The sequence below is a fragment of the Rhinolophus hipposideros genome, assembly GCF_964194185.1.
Source record: "Rhinolophus hipposideros genome assembly, chromosome: 4".
Taxonomy (NCBI): domain Eukaryota; kingdom Metazoa; phylum Chordata; class Mammalia; order Chiroptera; family Rhinolophidae; genus Rhinolophus; species Rhinolophus hipposideros.
Genome location: NC_138050.1, coordinates 17,567,954 through 17,590,458, shown reverse-complemented (window position 1 = coordinate 17,590,458; position 22,505 = coordinate 17,567,954). Strand labels below are relative to the sequence as shown.

Sequence of the window (22,505 nt, the reverse complement as noted above, 5' to 3'; positions counted from 1 at the left end):
TCTTTAAAAGATAAGGATTCTTTTAAAATAGTCACTATACCATTGCCATACCTAGTATAATTAATAGCAATTTCTTAGTTATCATTATTTCCCCAGTCAATTCAAATTGCCTAGTTGTCTCAAGGGTTTTTTGTTTGTTTTTCCCCTTCTACAATTTGTTTGAGTGGGGAGCCATACAAGGTCCTTCATTGCCATTGGTTAATATGTTTCCTAGGTCATTTTCTGATTTACAGGTTTCCTTTCCCTCACTCGCTTCATCTTTTTTCTTTCATTTTTTTGAAGAAACTAGTCTGGATTTTACATAGCCATCGTGGCATTTAACGTGTTCCTATCTCCCTTTTTTTTTTTTTTCCTGGAAGTTGTATGGAATGGTAGGGATACTGTCTCATGTATCCCCAATAGATCAGTGATTTTATTTTGGGTGAGGTTTATGGATACTTTTAAGAATCTGATGAAAGCTATGGACGTTTTCTCAGTATATGCACATACATGGTCCATTTTGCCTACAATTTCACTCATTTTCTGTATTGTTTTTCTTGTGCGCTTCTTCCTACCCTTCATTCCCCTTCCCCCTCCAAGAAAACAAACCCGAGCATGAAGTTTCATACTATGTATGGTCTGTGAGATTTGCTTGACAGTGTTTATAGTACTGTATTGAATTAAACTGTTCAGTTTGGATATAAAAAAACAAGCAAGTGACTCATCTTAAAAGAAAAGTTTGAATATTCAAGCTTGAATGACATTTACATCTGTGAATGGGAAACTGTCAAAATAAGCTTCTGGCATTGAAGTACAGGAGAGCAAGAATTTTGACTGGCACAAAGGTCTTAAAGGAGCTAGAGAAATTTCCCCAATAAAGCTGGAAGCAAGTCATTTAGGCAAGTGAATGGTATAAATGTTTAAAAGGAACAGAGATTTGATTCATTAGGTAGTTATGTGAGAGTTATGAGTGGAGAGTTAAGTTTAGATGAAAAAGAAGACACTTGATTTACAGAAAAAGAAGACACTTGATTTACAAGACTACTTGAAGGAATAATCTACTAAGATTATACTTTTTTGAGTGATGAACAGAAATATTACCTATTACAGTGCTTGGCAAATTAATGTCATACTGGGTTGGCATTCTTTTGGAATTCTCAAATGTTTAAATCTGAAACAGTGTATTGTGACCTAGTAAAAATTAAACAGTACTTTATTTCTCATTATTCTTTATTTGAAATAAGTCTTAACTAAAAATGACATTTCTTATCTGGATCATTAACTTTTTTTATTGGCACTTTTTGCAAAAATCACATTCACCCTCAAAGACTTGAAGATTTTCTATAATTGAAAGTCAAATGTATTACAGCCTGTGATAGCAATTGGAAGAGGAAAAACCAACTCTGTAGTATTCCTGAGCAGTGGCAGCAGTTTGCGTAAACGTACAGACACATAGCTTCTGTACCAGTGGTTCAGAATTGCTTATAGAACTTTAAAAATTCTGAATCTGTGGTCCACCATAAAACTTGTGAACCAGAACTTCTGGGTTGGCACCTTGGTATATAAAATTTTTAAAAAACTTTTCAGGTATATCTAGTTAGAAATCTCTGCTCAAGACTGTAAACTCCTTTACTAGATTAGAAACTTGAAACCTATATTTTGGGGACCTAGTATATATTAGGTGCCTAGATTTTTGAATGAGTGAGATAATACTTTGACTGGATATGTCCTCATTGCTTAATAGGCACTCTTCATAAATTACCTAAAGGGTGAAATAGGATGATTTAATATTTTGGCCATTGTTTGGGCTGTTGGGATTGTCAGTCACCTTTTATATGTAGTTCTAAAAAAATATAAGCCTCTTTCAGTTTAGGTTGGTCATGAGGCTTAGAGGCAGTATTGAGGCTATGGAATAAACACTGGAACTAAAATCTAGGTAAATGGCAAATCACTTGACCTTTCTGAATCTCTTTCTCAGTTGTAAAATGGGTGAACAACCTGCCTTGTGAGGATTTTGAATAAAAAGTTTTGTTTAACCATTTAGTAATAATAGCTGCTATTTCAGTGATTAATGTTTGACTTTTGACTGCAAATGATTCTTGCTTATTTAAATGATAAACTACAAGGTTTTTTATTTATAGTAATTTAGTGTTGACTGGATATATGTGACATACCTCTAATACAGAGACAAATTGCTTTCAGCTTGCACAGAAGATGGGATTTCCATCTACTGTTGTGGATTCTGCAGCAGAAAACATGGTCAAGCTTTACAACCTTTTTCTGAAATATGATGCAACCATGGTAGAAATAAATCCAATGGTAGAGGATTCAGATGGAGCTGGTAAAGTATCTTCTTTTATGGAACACTGATTATGTATAAGGAATTGAACTCATTCTTATGTAGAAGCTTGTTTTATAATACATAGAATGAATGTAAACAAATATGAAACAGACCCATTAAAACAAACACCTTAAATATATATTTAGGTACATGGGTTAAAGCTGCATTTCCCACTATGGTAGCCATGCTCTATGTGGCAATTAAATTTAATTAAAATGATATAAGATTAAAATATTCCTCAGTCACACTTGTCACATTTCAAGTGCTCAGTAGCCACATGTGGGTACCATATTGGAAAGCACTTCTCCATCATTTCAGAACGTTCTGTGGGGCAGTGCTGGGTTTGAGTGTCCAGTGTGGTAGTAAGTGGATAGCTTTAGCTTTGGGGAATTAGCCATCTTAACCTCCACAAGTTTTAGACTTTAGAAACATCATAGGTCTTTATTGTACAAAGGATATACTCTCATACAGCCTTTTCTTATTTTTAGCCGCTAGAGAAGTAAGGTGAGCCTGTCACTTTGACAGCTTTTCTTTTGCATATGTTTAAATGGTAAATCAGAATCTGAATTATCATGCCTTCCATACATAATTTCTTTTAAAAATGTAAGTTGTTTTATTGTAGTCTAAGTTTTTCTTAATATTTTGTATTAACTGCTTCTATTGCTGTAATTTATTTGATTTTGTTTCAGGTCTCTGGACATTCTAATCTTAAGTATTTGTAGGTCATTTTTTACTTTTTTACTTCTAATTAGTTATATTCTTTATGATTGAAATCATTTTTTGGTTAGTCATTTATATAGTTGTATAAAGAAGAATGAGGAAATTCTCATGATAATAGAGGTAGTTTGTATAACTGAAAATAACTTTTTCAAGAGTGAAGGCTGAAGCACATTTTAAAAATGCAGTGTTTGTTAAAGGAGAATTATCTGTATAAAACAGATATTTCTTGTATTTTTTTTATCATGTTACATAATAACATTGAAAGCAAGAGTCTTGAATTCTTTCCAGTTGTAACATTCTACAGCTATATTCTATCGCTAAGGGAATGTCTTTGTTCTTTTAATTTAACAACTAACTTTTTTCTTTTGTTATTCAGTTTTTTTATTGTATGCATTTTTATATGTTTTGAAGGAGTTTTTTTTTTTCTGATTAAGGGCATTGTACACATATTATAGAAAATTTGCAAAATGCCAAGAAGTATAGGTTGGAAAAAAGAAATCTTATAACCTCATTATCCAACACCCTTTTTATATTTTACATACATAGGTCACTTCAAAAAAGATCACTTCTTGTTTGTAATTGGAATCATACTGTCTATTCAATTTTTATCTTTTCCTTTTTAACCTTAAAACTACTGTTTATAGAATTTTTTCATGTCAAATATTTTTCAAAGATACAATTTTTTATCTTTGTATTTTATTTGTATATAAATCTTTAATAGAAATAAGTATCTCTCATAAAGATTCTCAGAAGTAGAATTTTTGAATCGAAAAGTAATAGTATTTTTTTAACATGTGTTTTGATGAATGGGTCAGAATAGTAACATTTTGAGATATACTTTGCCAGATAGTCGTCTAGAGAAGTTGTTCTAACATACAGTGTCCATTTCATTGCCTACTTGTGCCAGAAGTCAGTGTTAACGTTGGGTTTAATCTATATTAAACTGATAATCAGGAAATGGAGTATTTTATTTTTCAATCCTTTGATTACTAGTCATGTTGAGAATTTTTCATGTTTATCATGCATGTTTTCCTCAGTACACAGAATTCTCTGTTTATGTCCTTTGGTACCTGTGTGTTTCCTATGGCTACTGTAAGAAATTACTACAAGCTAAGAGGCATAAAACAACAGATAATTCTCTCACGGTTTTGGAAGCCAGAAGTCCAAAACCAGTTATCACATGAATTCAAGGTGTCAGCAGTTCCACTCCCTCCAGAGGCTCTAGAGAAGAATCCATTCCTTGCCTTTTCATACTTGGGTCATTCCTTGATTTGTGGCCACCTCATTCCAATCTCTATCTCAGTGGTCACATTGCCTCCTCCTCTTCCTTGTGTATGTCGTCTCCCTCTGCCTCTCTCTTGTAAAGATACTTGTGATGTCATTTAGAGCCCCTTCAGATAATCCAGGATAATCTCCTCCTTTCAAGATTCTTATTTTAATCACATCTGTGAAAATTTTACCATATAGGGTAACATTCACAAATTCTGTGTATTGGGACCTGTTGTCTTCAGGTGGCCATTGTGCAGTACCCAAAGGGAAATATGGATAGTTTTTCTTATTAATTTGATGAAGTCTCCGTTTATTTTCTGAAAACTTATTTACATGGTTCAAAAATCAGAACAAAATAACAAAGTATGTTTTTCAACCAGTCTCACTCTTTTATCTTGACATTTTGCTTTCTCCATATTCATATCCACTCCCATTCCTCTCTCCTGACTTTTAGTTTGTGTGTTTTTTTCTACTGTCTCTTTTGTAAATAAAAACAAATAAAAAAATAGGTCTTAACTACCCCTTTATAGAAAAGATAGCATAATATATACCTTTGGCATTTTCCTTATTCACCTAATATATCTTGTGGTCTCTCCATGTGTATGGACTCTTTGTATATTAAAGATGTTAATCTCTTTTCTGACATTTGTTACAAATATTTTCCAAGTTTGTCTATTGTTTAATTTGGTTTGAGTTTTTTGGACATACATAGTGAAGCTTTTCACTTTTTCACGTATTCAGGTCTCATTTTGACTTCAATTGCTTTTATGCTGAGAGATATTTTTTCCTCTTAAGAAAAAAATAAGATTATTTTCTTTATGTGGATATTATATTTCTTCTGAGATTCGTTTGTAGAACAAATCTTTGTTTGGTTGCAATTTTGAATGGGACCTTTACTGCCATTATATAAGATCAGTAAATATCTATCTGCAATGTGTTCTATTCTTTATTATTTTGCTTTTTACTTTTAAGTCTTTTAAGTCTTAAGATTGATCAAAAGTCTTTGATCAATCAAGACTTTTAAGACTTTTAAGTCTTTGATCAATCAAGATTTTACTTTAGCTTTACTTCTTTTTTCCTAATAGTCAGTTTTCCTAAAATCATTAAATAAAACATCCTTTTCTACTAATTTTTGATACCTCATCTTATGTAAATGTCTAATTGTATGGATCTGATTGTTTTTGTATCAATAATTTTAAGTTTTAATAATGGACAACTCTTCCCTCATATGCTTATTTAAAAATACTTTTTTTTAGAGAGGCAGTTCTTATTTATTTCTTAAGATTTGTATTACTGAATCCTTTGTGGGCCAAGGGCATTTTAAGAATGCTGTGAAAATTGCACGAAATCGAGTACCCTCAGCCAAGAAAACAGCTCTGGTGGTCCCGGGTGAGGCATGTGCACATATACTATTATTCATGCAGTCTAGAGGTTCACAAACTCCCTGAAACCTTTGGTTCTGCTTTTGGTACTTTGATGTCAAATTACCAACTCCTATTGCTAGGCAACCTTTAGAATCATTTTGTTAGAAAAAATCATACTGGAATTTTACTGGGTTTGCATTAATCTTATAAATTGTTGGGGGGGAGCTTAACATCTTGCTGGCAGCCAGTTTTTCCAACTAGAAATACATTATTTTTTCACTTTTACAAGTCTTGATTTATATCTTTTTAAATAAGACTTATTTTCTTTATGTAGATATTATATTTCTTCTTAGATTTTTTTGTAGAAATACATTTTTGGTGGCTATTTTTAAAGGGGATCTTTTCTGCTATTATATATTCTTACTGTTTATAGCTGGTGTACAGACTATTTGTTGATTTTATTCTACATTCGTAGACTTTAATTCTGTTGTTGTGTTTATTTTTCTTAGTCTTTTAAAAATATCTCAACTGTATTTCAGCTTGTCTCCCAGGTTTTGGTTTATTTTCGGTTTCTTCTTTGATAATACATAGTTCTGAATTTTGACCACTCAAAGAGGCATTCTGAGTATACTTTTGGTTTCCTGTAGTAAATTTCTTTCAAATGTATATATTTTCCCCCTTTATTTAACAAAAACATAGTAAATACTATTTGCTAAGCACCATTGTAAGCACTTTACAAATATGAACCCCTTTAGTCCATTTAATGTTTATAGTGTTAAGTGAGGTAGATACTACTGTTGTTATTTTATAGGTTAGAAAACTGAGTTACCAAGAGATAAAGTGGCTTGCCCAGGGACACGTGGCTAGCTGTGATGATTTGATTTCCCTAACGTTCCTCAGTGTTTTCTTGACCTATTGAGCAACAAGGGTGGACTTGGAGCTCTTGATGGAGGAGAGATTGATTAGCTCTCTGTTTGGGTAGCTCTGACTTCAAGGCTGCCATCTTAATCCCAACTATTGTTTTTTGGATAGTCCAGAAACACCTATAGGTAGTTTGGATTTTTGCCCCCAGAAGTTTGTAAAATGGGTGAAAATAATACACTAGTATCAGCTCAATTTTGAAAGTTCATTCTTTCTGTTTCTGACATCAAGATTATTCTCAGTCATGTTGTCTGTTGGAATATTAGAGTTTCTTCTGGGTAATTAAATTATGACATTAAGATACCATAAAATACTCTAATTGTAAACTGCATAAAGACACACCTGGAACTTAAAGTCCAAATGTGGTAAAGTTCAAAGGCCTAGAGTACTGAAGTCCCAAGTCAAATTTCTCTGAGTTAGAAGTGCAAAGAAATTAATGTTTTTCTTAATTTCTTGAATATTTTGACAATATTATCTAGACAGCTTATGATTTGTAGATAAAGGTTGGATTCTCTCAGCCATGGCAGTTTGGACTGTCTTATAGGAATGGGTAGAGTTTCTTCGTGGTCTCAGAAGTTATATATTGTTTGAATTTCAGGTCTCTTATGTACCTCACTTTTAAAGAAGTACACAAAGTTAATAATACATGCAGATTTATAACACCTCAGTTACCAAATAGCACCTCAGTTTTACCAAAGGTGCATTTATAGCACCTCAGTTACCAAATTTTGGAGGGGAAAAAAACAACAACAAAAAAAACCAAGCCATTCCACTGTTAGGAACCAGGCGCAATTATGTTCCTAGAACCTTGTTCTTAGTTTTATCAAAAGTCGCAGCAGAAACTGAGTGGAAACTGAATGAAGGAGAGTGGACTGATATTAATCTCACCAGGATGCCATTTTGCCCCCATTGTATTACCAGTGGACTTAAAATCAATTGCGAGAAATCTCGGAGAAAATGATTTTGGCATGGTGCATTTGTGATTTCTAGGGGGAGTGGGGAACTAATTGACCAATGTGTAAACTCTTAAAAATTTTCCCCCTTTGAGCACTACGATTTTGGCACTCCAGTATGAATTGAGTGTGGGTTCTATTTACTGATATTACATCCACCCTTGCATATTAGCAGGCATTTCAGTGGCTATTTCTACTGACTGTTATGGAACTCAGGCCTAAGAAATCTGTGTCCTAGGGATTTCACCCCAAGTCTGTTTGCATTGGAGAATCACCCTCAGCTAGCTGCTGAGTGAACCTGTCTTATCTTTTAGAGCCTATACCCCAGAGACCTAGTAAGGACTAATGCCTTTGCTTATATGTTGTTCTTTTTTTTTTTCTTTTAACAGCACATTTTTTTTAACATAATGGATATATATACAGCCCTGTATCATACATTTAGAAAAACTTTTTTTCAGATACCAATTAAAAAATGAACTACTGAGCCACAAATTTAAAAGTTTCAACAAATATTCAAGAGTTAATAACATAAGTAATAATGTTTAAGCACAAAGCAATAAAATTATCATGTCATGTTTTTTAACATTTAGAGAAAATAAGTTATGAGTTAATGAAGAAAACGTAATGGAAACGCGAAAATATTTAGAACTGAACAAACTGCAAGGTATGTAGCATTCTTTGGGAGGAAGAATTATCAAAGGTTGTCAGTTGTTCTTTAGTTAAGATATAACTTAAATATAACTATCCAAGAATTTGGAACATGAAAAGTGGAAGAGCAAAGGATAATAATTAGCAATATTTTTTTTTCCTGTTCAACAGCAGTAATTTTATATGATGGGTGATGTTTTGCTGACTGAATCACTGTGAATATGGTATTGTGTGGGTCCCCCCAACTTTTGATACAGAAATAAAATAGTACAAGGAACTCCCATATATCCTTTACTCAGAATCATCACTCATTTGCATATTGCCTTGTTTGCTGTGTCATCCTCTTTTTCTCTGTATATGTGTGCATATGTAAAAACATATATTTTTAGAACCATTTGAGAGTAAGTTGGAGACATTGTACTTTTTTGACCCCTAAATAGTTCAGTTTCTAAAAACATTCTTTTGTATAACCTCAGTACATTGATCAAAACCAGGATATTTAGCATTGATAAAATGTTATCTAATCCACAGTACATATTCACGTGTAGACAGGAGTCCCGGTAATGTCCTTTTTCTTTTCCCCTCTTCTTCTGGTCCAGGATTCTAGTCCGGGGTCACACATTGAATTTAGTTATCATTTCTGTTTGACCTCAAACATTGTCTCACTTTTGCCTTGTTTCTTGACCTGGGCACACACACACAATACATATATTTGTTTTTGTAAAGAAGGGGTCATTTATTTTGTAGAATGTTCTTCAGTTTGGGTTTCTGTGTCTGATGTTTCTTCATGGTGTTTTTCCTTCATGGTGCATTTTATCAGGAGGTACATTATGTTGGTTTATTCTGATACTGATCAGGTTAATGTGGATCTCTTGGTTAAGGTAGTGTCCATCAGATTTCTTGCTTATAGAATAACTATTTTTCCCTTTGTAATTATTAGGTAATTTATGGGAAAATATTTTGAGATTATGCTCCTCATCAAACTCTGTTACCCATTAGTTTTGGCATTGACTGATGATTTCCGAACCCCATCATCCCTTCTATATTTACTAGTTGGCATTGTATTGTAAAGAAGAGCTTTTCCTTCTTCCCCATTCATTTATTCATTTATTTGTTTGTAGCAGAATGGACTCATGGATTCTTATTTTATTTCATGAGTTACAATCCATTTATTTTTTACCATTATTTTGTTGCTCAGATTATTCCAGATTTGGCCAGTAGAGGCACTTTCAAAGTGGCTCCTTGGCCTCCTTTTTTTTTTAAACTTTTAATTTTGAAATAAATAAAGATCATAGGAAGTTGTAAAAAAAAGCGTAGAGAATCTCATTTTCTCTTCACCTAGCTTCACCCAATGGTGACATCTTACTTAGCTGTATATATCCAAGAAGGAGGTTACTGTGAACTAGATTAACTACCTTATTCAGTTTTCACCATTTTTAAAAAGCCTGAAATCATTTGTGTGCCCATGTGTGTATGTATAGATATGTATGTATAAATTTATTTAATTTTATCCCATACATAGGTTTGTGTAACCACCACCTCAATCAGGATACAGAACTATTTCATCACTACAAAAGAAGTTTCTCCTGTAGTTCTTTTCATGCACACCCTTCACACTATTCTTCCCTACCCTGTCCTTATGCCCTGGAAGCCACTAGTTTGTTCTCCATCATTTTATCATTTAGAAAATGTTATATAAATGGAATCATACAGTGTGTTGTATTTTGAGATTGGCTTTTTTACTAGGCAAAATGCTTTTGAATTCCATTCAAGTTCTTGCATGTGCCAATAGTTCATTCATTTTTATTGCTGAGTAGTATTCCATTGTTTTGATGCACCAGAATTTATTCAACCATTTACCCTTTGAAGGACATTGGTTGTTTCAGTATTTTGCTATTACTGATGAAGCTGCTATGAACATCTTGTATAGGTTTTGCATGCTCATAAGTTTTCCCCTTTGTCCTTCTGACATGTCCCTTTTAATGTGTCAAATAAGGGTTCTTTGAGCACTGTTTTACTTTTTGTGCAAGAAGGTGTTCCAGGATTATCTTTTACTTTCTCATAACTCTGGCGTCAGCTTTTGTACTAAAGGACCCTGGTTCCTTTAATGGAAAATGGTATTTAGAAACCAAGATATGCACGCTACCTGTGCTTGTTGCTACTGGTGTGTCATTGCTTCCAAGCCTTTGCAATACACAGAGCCTAGAAAAAAAGAGAGATAAAGTGTGTGTGTGTACATAAAAATACACATATCTTTATGTCTATGTCTATTTTTTAAAATCTCTGAATTTATACTGGTACCGCTAATTTCACTCCAGTACCACAGAGTTCATTCTAGTTCTACCCCTTTCCATATGTGTAATTCTCTTAGCCATCATTTAGAGACCTTGTTCTCATTATTCGCTCATATATTTCTCGTATTCTTTCCCTGTCTGTAGATCAAGGTTTCTTAACCTTGTCACTGTTGACATGTTGGGGCCAGATCATTTTTGTTATGGGGGCATGCTGTTCTGTGCATTGTAGGATATTTAGCAGTGTTTACCCAATAACACTCAGATGATAGTAGCAACTGCTAGTTGTAACAACCAGTAATGCCTCCAGACATTGCCAAATGTCCCCTGTGGGACAAACTGCCCCTGGTTGAGGCCACTGCTGTAGATCCAAGTTTCCAAATGTTATGTCTCCTGAGCCTGAAGAACTTCCTCTCTTGATGTAGTTCTGTTAGTGATGAATTTTGCTTCTGTTTGTCTGAAAATGTCTTTATTTTGTCTTTTTAAATATATTTCCACTGGATATAGAAATCTGGCTGGACGTGTTTTTTTTATTATCACTTCAAGTATTTTTTTCTGCCTCCTTCTCCTCCCCTTCTCCTTCCAATTTCACATACTGTTAGATGACTTGATACTGTCCAATAGGTCACTGAGGTTTTCTTTTTTTAAATCTTGTTCAGATTGGATAACTTCTTTTTATCTATCTTCAGGTTCTTAGCCTATCTGTCTTCAGGCTCTGTTCTGTTGTTAAGCCCACCCAGTGAATTTTTCATTTCAGATATTGTACTTTTTAGTTCTAGTTTTTCTCTTTGGCTCATTTATACTTTTATTTTCTGCTGAGATTACTTTTCTAGTATTATATTATGATCATATTTTCCTTTAGATCCTTAAACATATTTAAAATAGCTGTTTCACTGATAATTCTAAATTTGGGTCATCTTGGGTTGGTTACTCTTGTCTTTTTTCTCTTTACTAGTGGTCATATTTTCCTGTTTCTTTACAGATCTAGTAATTTTTAATTGTATACTAGACAGTTTTTGGAAGATACAGTATAGAGATTCTGAATTCTGTTATCTTCCTTTGAAAGAATGTTGGGTTTTGTTGTTATTAGTAGGTAACTTACCTGACCTCCAAACCATGTGTCTTGTGTTGGGCAGCAGCTGAAATTGCTCAGTTTTTTTCAGCCTTCTGTCTGTTTAGGAACAGCAGAGAGAATTTCGTAGTTAGATTGAACAATGAATCGGTAGAACTGAAAGACAAAGTTGGACAGGTGACCTTCATACAGCCATTTTGGTAGCGTACTAGAAGTAAAAGCCTGATTAGAGTGGATTTAAGAGAGGAAGGCAGGATAAAAATTTAATAAGCACAGGGGTTGGCAGATAAAAACTATTTTAGGCTTTGTGGGCTGCATATGGTCTCAGTTGCTGCTGCTTTTTTCCCGTCCCTCCTCTTCCTTCTCTCTCCCTCTCCCTCCCCCCAAGTCCTTTCCCATTCTTTATTCTTCACAACCTATTAAAAGTGCAAAACCCATTCTTAGCTCACAACCTGTGCCATACAAAAATAGGCACAGGCCAGATCTGGCCCATGGGCCATAGTTTTCTGATCCCTGGTTTAAACAGACAACTCTTTTCATGAGTTTTGCTGTATAGAAAGAAGAATAAGGGGGATGTAGGAGCTAAAATATTTTTTTTTTCCTTTCTTTTTATTAAGGTGGAGGAAAGAACAGTATTTTTGCAAGTAACCTTGATTTAGCCGGTAGAAGGTGGGGATTTATAATGAGGGAAAGACAGAATTGCTGGAACAATGTCTTCGAGTAGGTGAGAGGGAATAGAATAGAGGGCGGAAGCGAAGGGTTTAGCCAGGAGCATGGACAGTTAATTCTGGGCAATTAAAAATATTTTTGAGGGCTTTATTTTCTCTTTATTGCCTAGGATAGATGTAGAACCAGTAACTTGGATGGACAGTTTCAATTCCCAAATACTGTTTTTCAAGAAACAGTTTGAATCCATTGTAAACATAAATTGAACATTTTCAATAAAATAACAAAATGTGTTTTTCTCCTAAAGTAAAGAATGTTTGAATGTTGGATAGTTTATTGTATCTGTCATGAAATTAAGGTCTCTTTCTTTTCTTCATCTTTAAAGTGCTGTGTATGGATGCAAAGATCAATTTTGATTCTAATTCAGCTTATCGCCAGAAGAAAATCTTTGACCTACAAGACTGGACCCAGGAAGATGAAAGGGACAAAGATGCAGCTAAGGCAGATATCAACTACATTGGCCTTGATGGGAATATAGGCTGTCTAGGTACCATGTGCTTTTATGTTAGAGCTGCATTGGCTAAGCTTAATTTGTTTTCATTGTGTTTTTTGCTTATTGAAATCATTTTTCCCTCTTGATAGTAAATGGTGCTGGTTTGGCTATGGCCACAATGGATATAATAAAACTTCATGGAGGGACTCCAGCCAACTTTCTTGATGTTGGTGGTGGTGCCACAGTCCATCAAGTAACAGAAGCATTTAAGTTGATCACTTCAGATAAAAAGGTAAGGGAAGGTCTCCTGTTGCAGAATTTGGATGACGAGAAGTAACTTGGTTAATTAGTAGATGTGATTGTTACACTAGTTGAGTGTTAAAATTTAAAAGCCCTCATTAGTTTGGAAACATTTGCTGAAATCAATGCAATAAAAGTTAACTCCAGAAAAAAGTTTTCCATTATGATTTAGAACACAAAATGATGAAATATTAGGTGGTGTTAGGTAATATTATAAATGGTAGTGATTTGGCATGGAAGCACATTCTTATGGAAAAATTCATGAAGATATTAGTTGACCACAAAAGCCCAGAAATCTGTGTAGTCTGTAAAGCTAAAAAGAAGAAAATCATCTTTAGTTTTATCCAGAGATAACTTTTATTCCTATTGATTTGATCTGTTTTCTTCAAGACTTATTCATGTTTATATATTTCACACGCACGCGCACACACACACACACACCTGTATATATATATCTTTCTAGATATAATTCACATACCATATAGTTTGCCCATTTATGTATCTTTTAATGTACATGTTTTGAGTCCTTTTTTTTTCTGCTAACATACTTTGAGTACTTTTTGTATTCCCTAAGGTATTCTTCTAAAACGCTGATTTTAATGTTTATATAACCTGTCATCTGTAGATATGCCATAATATAGAAGTATGACTTTATAAGTGATTATCAAAATATAAGGGATGTGAAGCATCATTATCCCAAAGACATACATATTATCAATCACAAACACTTTTTAAGGAGCATATCTACTCTGTGCCCAATTTTGTAAAGCTTATGAAATAAGGTGGTGGCCTCCCTGAAACTAGTCTTATGAATTTAGATTGAGAATTCCTCATCGATGGGATTGTGTCTTCCTCATTGTTGCCTCTCCCGGGACTGGCGTAATGCTCCGTGTGTGCACAGCTCATTAATAATTATTCATCACTGATTATGCTGGTGGTATACATTTGTATTTGTTGTTAGACTTTAGAATTGTTTTAAAAATATTTTACTGTTCTTTCCCTTTGAGCCTATAGACTTATTTACCATATTGAATTTTATAAAGAGCATTATACTAAAATGAGGCACAAATGTGCTTTATTTCCCTTGTTATTAGTTTTGAAAAACTAAACATTTTATTGGAAGCTATATTTCTATAGCTTCTTTTGGCATAACCTCTAAAAGCAGAGCATTATGTCATTATCTAACTGTTGAGTACCTACTAAAGTGAACTAGAATTCTGGTTGTATTTTTAAGCATGGCTTTCAGGGCCTAGGTCGAAGAATGCAGAAAAGCATATGACAAACCCCAGTGTTAGGGACTGACTTGAAGGGCCTTCGAGTTGGAAACAGGCCAGGAGCCCAGGGTGCCAGTGTGGATAGCACTGAGGCAGCTGTGTACGTATAATGTCACTTTGTACTGGACACTGCACTTGGATTTGGAAATACTTGGTCCCTTCCCTCACAGCGTTTATAGTCCGAATGTAGTGCTGTGCATGAACAGAAGACAGCCTGGACCTGGGAGAATCAGGGTGGCCTTTGCTGAACACATGTTACCTTGAGCTGTTTTGAGAACTGAATGAGTCAGGCAAGGGGAAGAAAATACTCAAAGGCGTGGAGTCCAGAGAGGGCCCCTAAGTTCAAGGAATGGTGAGATGCTTATATGTGAGAACGTAGCGTTCTTGGGATGGAAGACAGGAGCTCATGTCGGCAGACGGAACCCATATTGTGAAGATCCCTATATCTATAGTAAGGAGTTTGGAATTTAACCCCCCGACTCCAGCACATACACAAAAACATATCTATACCTTTTTATGTTTTTGAACGAAGGTAACCCTGCTAGTAGAGGTGAAATGGAGAGTAGGGAGGCACTGGGACGAGAGATAAATTGGGTTGTTATACCTGATGGTTCAAAAAGATGAAGAGGTGCCTGACAGTGTCAGTAAGAATAAAGCACAGAAACCTAATTAGAGGCATGTCTGCGATAGAATCATTCAATTCATTTTTCTTCTTTTTTGGTTGGGGGTGGCATGGAGAGGGTTAGGTTAACCAGCCGGTGGTTGGTTAGGACTTTTGGGTGGGGAGAATCGAGTAGTGGTGCTTTTGTGCCATCAGAGGCAAAGGAGAGTAATACGTATTTCTGAATAAATGTGTTAAATCTGCATTGTGGTGACTGTCTTGTTGACAGTTATAAAGGCATTATACTTCTGTAATGGTTGGATGTATATTTGAGAGTCCTCAGTATATTGAGAGAAGTTGACGTGTTAGGAGTTGGTGAGATGACCCATATGAGTGAGATGAGGAAACCAAGAATGGAACCTGGCTCTTCACCTCCCTCTCCCCTCACAGTGTTGAAGGAGTGAATAAAGAGAGATAAAATAATAAAAGAGAGAGAACAAACTGACGGGAGTAGTTCCAGATCAGGAGAGAGCGGTGACACAAGGCAAGGCCAGGGTGAAGAGTTTTGAGAATTAAGGGGATGGGCAGCAGTGTCAGGTGCTGCAGGAGCAACCAGGTAGAAGAACTGAAGGAGAGGATTGGGGACTTGAGGGGCCAGGCAGAGGCCAGGTTGTAACGGACTGAGTTGTGACTGGGAATGGAGGGAGTGGAGACGTCGGGAGAGAGTATGCTCGGGGTGTGTTTTGTGACGCACAAAAGGACCTAGTGCTAGCGTTTCAATGGAGGGAGGCTTGAGGAGAGCCGTGCAGTGCGTGTTTGCTTGCTTGTTTGTTCTGAAGACCAAGAAGATGAGCTCATTGTAGCTGGCTGGCGGTGTTACGAGAGAGAGGAAGATCATGAGCTAAAAGTTGAAGTGGGATAGGAGGCTCATGAAGAGAGGAAAGGTATGAGGCAGACTCTTAAGGAAAGGATTGCTGATGAATGATTATAACCTGCTCTTCAGGTTATGCTAGTATTTAAAGGTGGTTTTTGCTGTTTGTTTTTACTGTTTTGCTTTTTCTTGAAGTTGGAGTGGATACACTAATAGGCTGGAAGCATCCAAGAATGCATTATTTGAATTGGGACGGCAGAGTAGCTAGACGGGGTTGGGGAGAATTGAGGGTGCACACGACAGTATCGCTGAATTGCCCAGCGGGAAGTTCCAGGCTCTGTGGTGAGGAAAGTCAGGTTGGTAGAGAGCTGACAGACTGGGAAATTGGAAAGGAGTTAGGGACTATAGCTTTTTAAGAGGAAACGATTGGGTTTGATGGAGTAGAGATGAAAGGTGTTAAAGGTGAAAGGAGAGGAGTTAGAGCAGAGAGTGGGATTTACACATTTGGTATTTTAGAGATACTCGTTCTGGTCAAGTCAAGAATTTTTCCTTGGTAGTAATTAGTTGAAATGGATTAGAGGTAGCAGTGATATGGTAGAGATCCTGTAACTTGAAGGCTAGGATGTTAGATGATGCCTTGCGCGTATTGCAGCTCTCCAGAATGAGGTAGGAGAGACGGAGACAGAGTGCCAGAGTCCACTATGAATTCTAGTCCATTATAATTTCTAGAAATAATAGTGGTAAAGATAAGGAATGCATAGTATAGTTCAGTGTGTCTCAGTCTTTTTTCAGGTCATGGCATTCACAGAAAATGGTATTTCAGTGGGACGTAGGAGGTAGATGGAGAAGGTTGCTGGTAGTCAGAGGCCACTGGCCCAGAGGTGCCAGCTATTCCCATAACTTTCCTAACCGCCCTGAAGGTTGAGGGGAACAATGTCTTGGTGTCTATAACCCATTTGTATTTCACTGGTTGAGAAGCTCTGGGGTAGCAGAATGAACTAAGCCTCTTTATCAAAAATAAAAAAAATATATTTTTTTGGTAAAGGATAGAAGAAGAGATAGAATTCAAATTATCGGTGTGATGATAAAGGAATGCTGACCCAAACAGACCCTGAGGTTGGAGGTGATGTGTAGCGAGGAGTGGGCATACAGAAGCTGAGTGAGTCTGAGGGCCTGGTTTGTGTGAAAGTTGATTGAGTTGGTGGGGATAGTGAAGAAGAGATGATAGTTCATGAGCCCCGAGTTGGATGGAGATCTTGCATGTGACATTGTCTCACGTGATCTGGGATAGTCCTGTTGGTGAATGGCTATGTTTAATAAAGGAAAAAGTAAGTGGAAACTGGAGGTCTTTTTCACATGGGACAGGAGAGAAGAGAGTATGAGCCAGGCACTGGAATTCCCCAAGGAGGGGAACATGAGTCCTGTGTGTGGACTGCGCAGACGTCAGTGATGAGCCACAGAGGGTATGGCTGTTTGGTCTGAAAATGTTTCCATGGAATTAATTTTTGTCATGAGGTACACAAGGTATTTCCTTGGGAAGGAAGGACATATGCTCACAGATTCCTTTAAAATTTTAATCTACTAAAAACATTTTATTCACAGGTACTGGCTATTCTGGTGAACATATTTGGAGGAATCATGCGGTGTGATGTTATTGCACAGGGCATAGTCATGGCAGTCAAGGATTTGGAAATTAAAATCCCTATTGTGGTACGGTTACAAGGTGAGTGTAACATCCAGCTTGCAGTTGTTCCATGAACTCTAATTGCTTAAAAGTTTATAATTCCAAGGAGTTCAGTTCTTTTAAAATGTAATTTTCTCGTAGCTCTATCTTTTTTTTTAAATTCTTTTAAAAAAATTTTTTATTTATTTTTATTTTATTTTATGTAGCTCTGTCTTTTAAATGAAAGTATTATGTAATAGGAAATTTTGACAACGTAGGTTTAAAAAAATTGCTAACATTGGAACAAAATTGTTCATAATTTTGCTTGGTATCTGATACATTGCTTATTTGTTGTGCTTTGTCTTGAATTCTGACTTGCCTGAATTACCTACCCTTGATAGGGTAAGGCTCAGTATTTCCCCAGGTAACTCCTAAGTTTTTACAGTATTTTCTTTGGTTTAGAACATGTATTATATTAAATTATAGAAGTACTCTTATGTGGAAATTTCACATTTGTGTATGGTGACAAACATTTTTGATGATTTTGTGTAGATGTGTAAAACATCTTTGTATTTGCATAACTCGTTTCCAGGTACACGAGTTGATGATGCTAAGGCTCTGATAACGGACAGTGGACTTAAAATTCTTGCTTGTGATGACTTGGATGAAGCTGCTAAAATGGTAAACAGGCCTCTGTTAATCTAAGGACAAATTTGCAGTGTATGAAGGATTTCTAAACACTTAGATTCTAAAATGAACCAGCTGTTACTGCTAATAGTGAGTGTTTCTGCTAAATACTAGGAGTATTGAACACCGTATACCGTATCACCCATCTTAAACAATTGTCAGCTCATGCCCAATCTTGTCTCATCTGTATTCTTACCTACTTCCTTCCTTGTCCATGATTATTTTGAGGCAAACCCCAGACATTTCATACCTGTCATCATGTATCTATAAAAGATAAGGGTATTGACAATGATATAAAGGAATTATTGTTACTTGTTTCAGGTGCAATAGTGGTATTATAATTATTTTAATTATAAGTATATGTTACAAAAAATAATCTAGTCAGTGTTGAAATTTCCCTGATTCTCTCAAGTATATTTTGTCTAGGTTCTTGTTAGAATTAGGATCAAAATAAATCTATCTGTTGCAATTGGTTAATATGTTACTTTTTTTTTTTTAAACCTTTTCTGGAGTTTATTTGTTGAAAAAGCTACGCTTTTTCAGTGTTTCCATAGTCTAGACGTTAATGATTGTATCCCTGGGATGTCCTCAGGCACAGTATTTCCTGTAAACTGGTAGTTCAGTTGATAGGCTTGATCATGTATGTGTGATATTTGGGAGCAGGGAGCAAGAATATTTTATAGTTGGTGTTGTGTAATTTCATAAGGAAGTATATAATGTCAGATTATTTCTCTTTTTGTGATACTGGCAGTCATTGACAGTTACAGCTTAGATCCAATATTTTGTTTATACAAAGCGGTGATACTCTAATTCTGTCATTCTTTATTATATGGAGTACTTACAAAAAGAGCAACCTCCCTTATGTCAACTATTTATTATCGTGAAGTAAATTTTGCATAGGGAAAGCAAGATAATTACTTGATTCTTTGCTTTTATTGATGAGTTTTCAAAATAATGAGTTTATTCCATTTTGTCCTACAAAAGTGACCCTGGCTTGTTTCTTATTTTTTATTTTTAGAGAGTGTGTGTTTGTGTGAGTGCGCGCGCTATTTTGAACTCAGTGGATTTAAGCATCTTTTATGTGGTTCAGTCCATTTCAGTAATTTTTATTGATGCTCAAATTATCCCATTTTTGGTCAGTGGGAACCTCTTCTTGTTGACTCCTGCGTCCTTCTCACAGGCCTTGTGATAGGCTTTCTGGTATGATGAGCCGTTCTAGGCTCATCTCTACATTTCTGGCTCTGGACTGGAATCAGCCAAATGATGTTTAGAGACCACAATTTGAGCTCTAAGGGCTTAGAGTTACTGGGTTGTTCATTGTTTCTAGGCTTTTTAAGTGGCAAATCTAGGAAAGTATGTATTTTTTTAAGAGATAAATACGTGAGTACGTACTGATATTTTCAGTGCGAATCCAGTAGTACAAGTCTTTTCTTATCTCTTTTCTCTTTCTCCTTTCTCAAATGCTATATTAACATATGTATACTCATTTACTTTGTCCCTCAGAGCAGACATGACAGTTACACAGTAATAATACCAACAATATGATTACTGAAAGCAGTTTAAGATTTGTATGTGCAGTTCTTCTGTCATGTGACGTATTCTCATAACTTACTAGATTTTTAAAATTCACATAAAATTGTTCTCTGTATGTTTTATCCCAGCTTCATATGTCATTTAATTTTTTAAGGAATTGCTTTTTATTTAAAAATGTTTTGTCTTATATAAATACATGGTTCCAAAGTCATAACTATAAAACAAAGTATATTCAGAGAATCTAACTTTTATACCTATTCCTGTTTCTTCCTTCCCCATAGGAAACCAGTTTATTTATTTTTTTAAAGACGTTTTTGGTTCATCCTTCCACTTTTTAAAAAAAACAAGCAAATATATCTGTATGTATGCATGTATAAATAACATGTATGTATGTGTGTATACATACACATCTGTCCACTTTCCCACGTTATATGATTGTCACATATATTTTACCTCATTTCTTTTAATTAACATTGTATCTTGGAGGACACTCCATAGTAGGTATAGAGATATTTCTAAATGAGAACTTTGGATTCTTTCTCACCTGCGTTTATAGATATTTTCATTGAATACTCTGGGGCTATATGGTTTAATCAATAATAGGCTTTTGAGATTTGTTGAGTTAATGTGATATCATTTCATAAGAATAATTTTATGTCCTTCTTTGGGACATACTCTGGGAAAGTACCTATTAGTAAATAAAATTCGGAGATAGAGGATCTTATACTCAATCCTGAGTTTAACTTAAGATTTTGAACAAGGGAATGATAGGGAGAAAGTGTTCCAGAAAGCCAGCTTTGACTTTGAGATATGGAATAAATTGTTGAAGGGAAAAGGGAGGTGTAGTAGTGGTCTGGCTAGGGCAATAATTAGATGTGAGGTGAGGTGACGGTTATGATTTTTCTCTGAAATTATGATTGTTTGCAATAAGAACCTGAATTAGGAAAAGCTTGGTGGACATGGAAAGAAAGGGGAAGAGCCTGTCGCCAGTTGCATGGAGTAGGCTCTCGAGTTTCTGAGACCGGCAAGTTGAGAGCTTCTTTGCGCCCAGGGGACTGCGCCTGGCGTCTGCGCGGTCGTAACCATGCCACAAAACGAACATATTGAGTTACACCGGAAGCGCTATGGATATCGTTTGGATTACCATGAGAAAAAGAGAAAGAAGGAAGGTCGAGAAGCTCATGAACGTTCAAAGAAGGCAAAAAAGGTGATTGGTCTCAAAGCTAAACTCTACCATAAACAGCGCCATGCTGAGAAAATACAGATGAAAAAGACTATCAAGATGCATGAAAAGAGAAACACCAAACAAAAGGGTGATGAAAAGACTCCACAAGGAGCAGTACCTGCCTATCTACTGGACAGAGAGGGACAGTCCTGAGCTAAAGTACTTTCCAATATGATTAAACAAAAATGTAAAGAAAAAGCGGAAAAATGGGAAGTTCCTCTGCCCAAAGTTCGTGCCCAGGGAGAAACAGAGGTATTAAAAGTTATTCGAACAGGGAAGAGAAAGAAGAAAGCATGGAAGAGGATGGTTACTAAAGTCTGCTTTGTTGGAGATGGCTTTACTCGAAAACCAGCTCAATATGAAAGATTCATTAGGCCAATGGGCTTACGTTTCAAGAAGGCACATGTAACACATCCTGAACTGAAAGCTACCTTTTGCCTGCCAATCCTTGGTGTAAAAAAGAATCCCTCATCCCCACTTTATACAACTTTGGGTGTTATTACCAAAGGTACAGTCATTGAGTTGAACGTGAGCGAGTTGGGCCTTGTGACACAAGGAGGCAAAGTTATTTGGGGAAAATATGCCCAGGTTACCAATAGTCCTGAAAATGATGGGTGCATAAATGCAGTCGTACTGGTTTGACAGCAGTTCATACAAGTAACTCCTTATAATTATTGAAGATTATACATCAATCAAGAAAACCGCCTTTACTGTGATGTTTCTGAGTACCAAACAGCTTACATGTCTGCAGTCAAGAGAACTATTTATTCTATTGTAAAGAACATTAAAATGGCCCAGTTTTACAAAAAAAAAAAGAAAGAAAGAAAGGGGAAGAATCAATAGGACCTTGATCAAATAGACCATGAAAGATGAAAGTGAACAGTTGATTTAAGTTGTGACTGCAGTGTTTTTTGTATTGACTAGGAAATTATGGAAGTCATGACAATATTAATAATATAATGATATTAGCAGCTGCTACCATTTATTAAGTATTTATTGTGCTTGCAATGCTAAGATTTTCAACTATTAGCTCATTTAATATGAGTTTGATGATATAATCTTATTTTTATAGATAAAGAAACAGAGACTAGGTAAATTAACTTATTCAGGACCACAAGTATCAGAGTGGGATTTGAACCCAAAGTTCCTAACTTTAAAACCTTCTCTTAACTACTCTACTAGGGAGAAGAGAAGCTTCTCCCTAGAATTTATTTGGTTTTAGACATGTTTAATTTGTATGATGTTTTGTATGGTACCAACTGGATATTCTCAGACAGATTATAGAGAGAACATTGGAATTCAAGTTGATTGTTAACTTATTGATAGAAAGTAGAATACTAACTGCTAGACCCAAACTCCTATCCCAGTATTGTAAGTTAAGATAGTATATTTTAATAAACAAACTAACAAACTTATTCAGATGTGGTTTGCATTGTGCAGCATCCAGCTAAGATATTCACAGTTTCTGTCTTTACAATAGATAAAATTTAGGCAATAAAAAAGAGGCTTATACATATATATATATAATTCAGTACCTTCAGATTTTATATATCTTATTGAAGGTATTGAAGTGTGGGTTATGAAGTGTCAGATTTGAGTGGCAAATGATTATAAGAGTTTGAAGTGATGTATAG

The 22,505-nt window shown here is 35.4% G+C and overlaps 1 protein-coding gene and 1 pseudogene across 4 annotated transcripts in view; both read left to right on the top strand.

Moving 5' to 3' along the window:
• Window positions 1–22,505, top strand: part of SUCLA2 (succinate-CoA ligase ADP-forming subunit beta) — a 44,857-nt gene that overhangs the window by 19,704 nt on the left and 2,648 nt on the right. For all 3 annotated transcript variants that reach the window (XM_081045655.1, XM_081045654.1, XM_081045656.1), the window contains exons 6-10: window positions 2,182–2,320; window positions 12,610–12,771; window positions 12,867–13,009; window positions 17,366–17,486; window positions 18,019–18,107. In XM_081045655.1, coding sequence (XP_080901781.1) covers window positions 2,182–2,320; window positions 12,610–12,771; window positions 12,867–13,009; window positions 17,366–17,486; window positions 18,019–18,107 — 654 coding nt within the window. The remainder of the gene's footprint in view (window positions 1–2,181; window positions 2,321–12,609; window positions 12,772–12,866; window positions 13,010–17,365; window positions 17,487–18,018; window positions 18,108–22,505) is intronic.
• Window positions 20,614–21,660, top strand: LOC308496401 (ribosome biogenesis protein NSA2 homolog; annotated as a pseudogene). Its single transcript has one exon. The product of its transcript is annotated as a ribosome biogenesis protein NSA2 homolog (transcript).